The sequence below is a fragment of the Penaeus monodon genome, chromosome 40 (assembly GCF_015228065.2).
Source record: "Penaeus monodon isolate SGIC_2016 chromosome 40, NSTDA_Pmon_1, whole genome shotgun sequence".
In the NCBI taxonomy this organism is placed as follows: domain Eukaryota; kingdom Metazoa; phylum Arthropoda; class Malacostraca; order Decapoda; family Penaeidae; genus Penaeus; species Penaeus monodon.
Window position 1 is genome coordinate 12845120 of NC_051425.1, and position 2591 is coordinate 12847710.

At 34.1% G+C, this 2591-nt stretch overlaps 1 protein-coding gene across 4 annotated transcripts in view; it reads left to right on the forward strand.

The window, feature by feature from the left end:
- The window catches only part of LOC119597779 (SET and MYND domain-containing protein 4-like), a 151524-nt gene extending 149820 nt beyond the window's left edge, over nt 1-1704 (forward strand). For all 4 annotated transcript variants that reach the window (XM_037947411.1, XM_037947414.1, XM_037947413.1 and 1 more), the window contains 2 exons: nt 396-572; nt 924-1704. In XM_037947411.1, the coding sequence (XP_037803339.1) occupies nt 396-572; nt 924-1148 (402 nt within the window). In that variant the 3' untranslated portion in view covers nt 1149-1704. The remainder of the gene's footprint in view (nt 1-395; nt 573-923) is intronic.
- The last annotated feature ends 887 nt before the right edge of the window (nt 1705-2591 follow it).

Below are 2591 nucleotides of genomic sequence, written 5' to 3' on the forward strand. Positions count from 1 at the left end.
ATGAGGATTTTAAGTAAGTGTCTGTGGTATTAGTGTTCATATACATAAACATAAGCAAAAAGGGAAGTTGTAATACAGCTTATGGTATATGCGAGAAATGAATAAGAGAATGTACTTTAAAAGTAATGGACTTCATTTTATTATTACATCATCCCAAGACTAATACATTAGTGATATATTAACCACTGTGATAGAATGTTGAACTATGTTGAACATTGAAATTATTGCTGGTTTCATTTAGTTAGTTATTTTCTATCTATATGCAGTAGTACCTTTATTGGAAATGTAACTGTTTAATATGTTTATATCACTAAATAAAAGAACTTAGTTGATGTGCTTCATTTTTATATAACCCCTGTTATTTTCTCGTATTCATAAAACTTTTTCTCTCACAGGCTTGTCAGAAGGATTGGCCTCTGTTCAAGGAAATGGAGCACAAAGTGATGTACTTCAAATGCCACAAATGCCAAGGTCCATTGCCGGTCAACATTGCCCAGACAGTCATACCATTCTTCAAGTGTGACCGCTGTGGAGATCAGACAAACATCCTGGGAGCTCTGAAGAACTTGCAGGTACGAATATTAAATGAGAGGCAGGGTACTGTGGATGAATTGCAGTTAAAGAATTGAAGGAATAGATATAATAGTATATCTATGTTGGGAAGATGTAATTTGATTCCTTTTATGGATATATTCCTATTTGCTTTATATCTTTATTGTGATTGACCAATGTTTCATCTGTGAAGCTTTGACTGAGTAACATAGTTTACCTTTATGTTAAAGGGAAATAACTTTTTTTTTTTTTTTTTTTTACAGTCATCTTTAAAACTAAGTATATAATTTTTTTTACAGTCATCATTACTTAACATTTACCATCCTTCATTAACCAAGTCATTACTAAACCACCTCACTCCCTCTCGACAGAACACTGAGCAGACATTCAAGGCCGCATGCAAAGAGATGGAGACCTTCGACTTAGAGAAGGCCGAATCTCTCCTCGTTGAGAACATGAAGCAACTGGATGCGGTCCTATACCCTCCTTACAGGGATTACCACCTCACCCAGGAGGCATACATGCGCTGCTGTCTCCACGCGGGCAACCACAGAGTAGGAGATCCCAAACCTGACCCCAAGCCTGAAGAATCCTAAGCTGGAGAACAGAGAAGAGTCATTCACGGTAGTTTTTTTTTTCTTCTTTTTTTTATAGGATGGAAACAGCTTTACTTCTGAGGCTTGTCAATGGTCATGTGTTTTGTGAAAGTTACACATTTGTATATCAGGACAACTGTTATTGTAAGGTCAATAGGTGAAATGTTTCTACAAATCCTATATACAAAAGCACCATAGTTTTGACTAGGCTGCTGTGTATGTAGTAAAGTCTATTGAAATTAAAAGTCATTTATTGCATTAAGGTTAAAGAAAAAAAAATGGTATTAGTTGTATTGCTTTGCTGAGCATGTTATTTGCTTAAGCCTTTAATTAAGGTAATGAATTGGGATTAATTCTTATGAAAGTCTTTAAGAAATATTAGAGTTAAAAGGTACACATTATTCTTGTCCTGGAAGAGTGAATTTTCACTTGCATATATATGATAGTGTAATTTGAATGTATATTGTAAGATATTTCTTTTAGATTTTTTCTCTAAGAGTTGGTAGAGATAATATTTCCTGTCTATGGAATATTGCTATAAATCACTGACTGGCAATGTGTTTCCTTCAAACCTTGAAAGAAACTGAGGGTGACCGTAAATATCTGTACATTTTTGTTACACGTGGTAGAACAATGATGAGATGATTTGGAGAATGTAAATGAAAGAGTATCAATTAGAATGCATTCTTAATGACACAAGGAAAGTGATTATGAATTAGGATAACTGATTAATTATTGGATGGCATAGTATTCGCCTCTTAAATTTTGACCCAGACTAAGGATCATTGTAAAAATCAGTTCAGTGATTATGTGTATATGAGAAATAAAGTAATATTTGATTGCACTATAAACATAGTCACAGAGCTCATGGCAGCTTACAGTCACACATAAAACTTTATTATAAGGTCCAGACAGCGAGTGTCAAGAAAGTATTTATTCAACCATCAGAAACATATTGTATGCTGGTCAGTTTGGCTGATCTGTTTGAGAGAAGTTTCATACTGATAGAACAAAGACCGAAATCTCCCTAAAGAGAAAAAAAAAGAACTGCCAAATTAGTCTCTGCCATGATAAGGTTTTGGACATAAACATTAGGGGATGTATAATAATAGACACTGTGTCCTTTGGCTTTTGCTGAATAGAGATATACTAGAAGGAGTTAAAAATACACTTTCTTCTCCAGTAAAAGTTAATGTGAGGTACTTTATGAAATCTGCATTTAAAAAAGAACCAATTACTGCGAAGTAGCGTGCCATACGAATGTTAACGAAAAACTGACATTTGCTTTCTTCTTTTTCAATTTTCTTGTACGGTATTTAACCCCCCCCCCCTTTTTTTTCCTCCTCTCCCTCTTTTTACTTTTTTTGTAGTATCAATAATGATTAAGATAATGGTTGTATCAATACAAGATGAAGACATATTGCAGAAACCTTGAACCTTTAA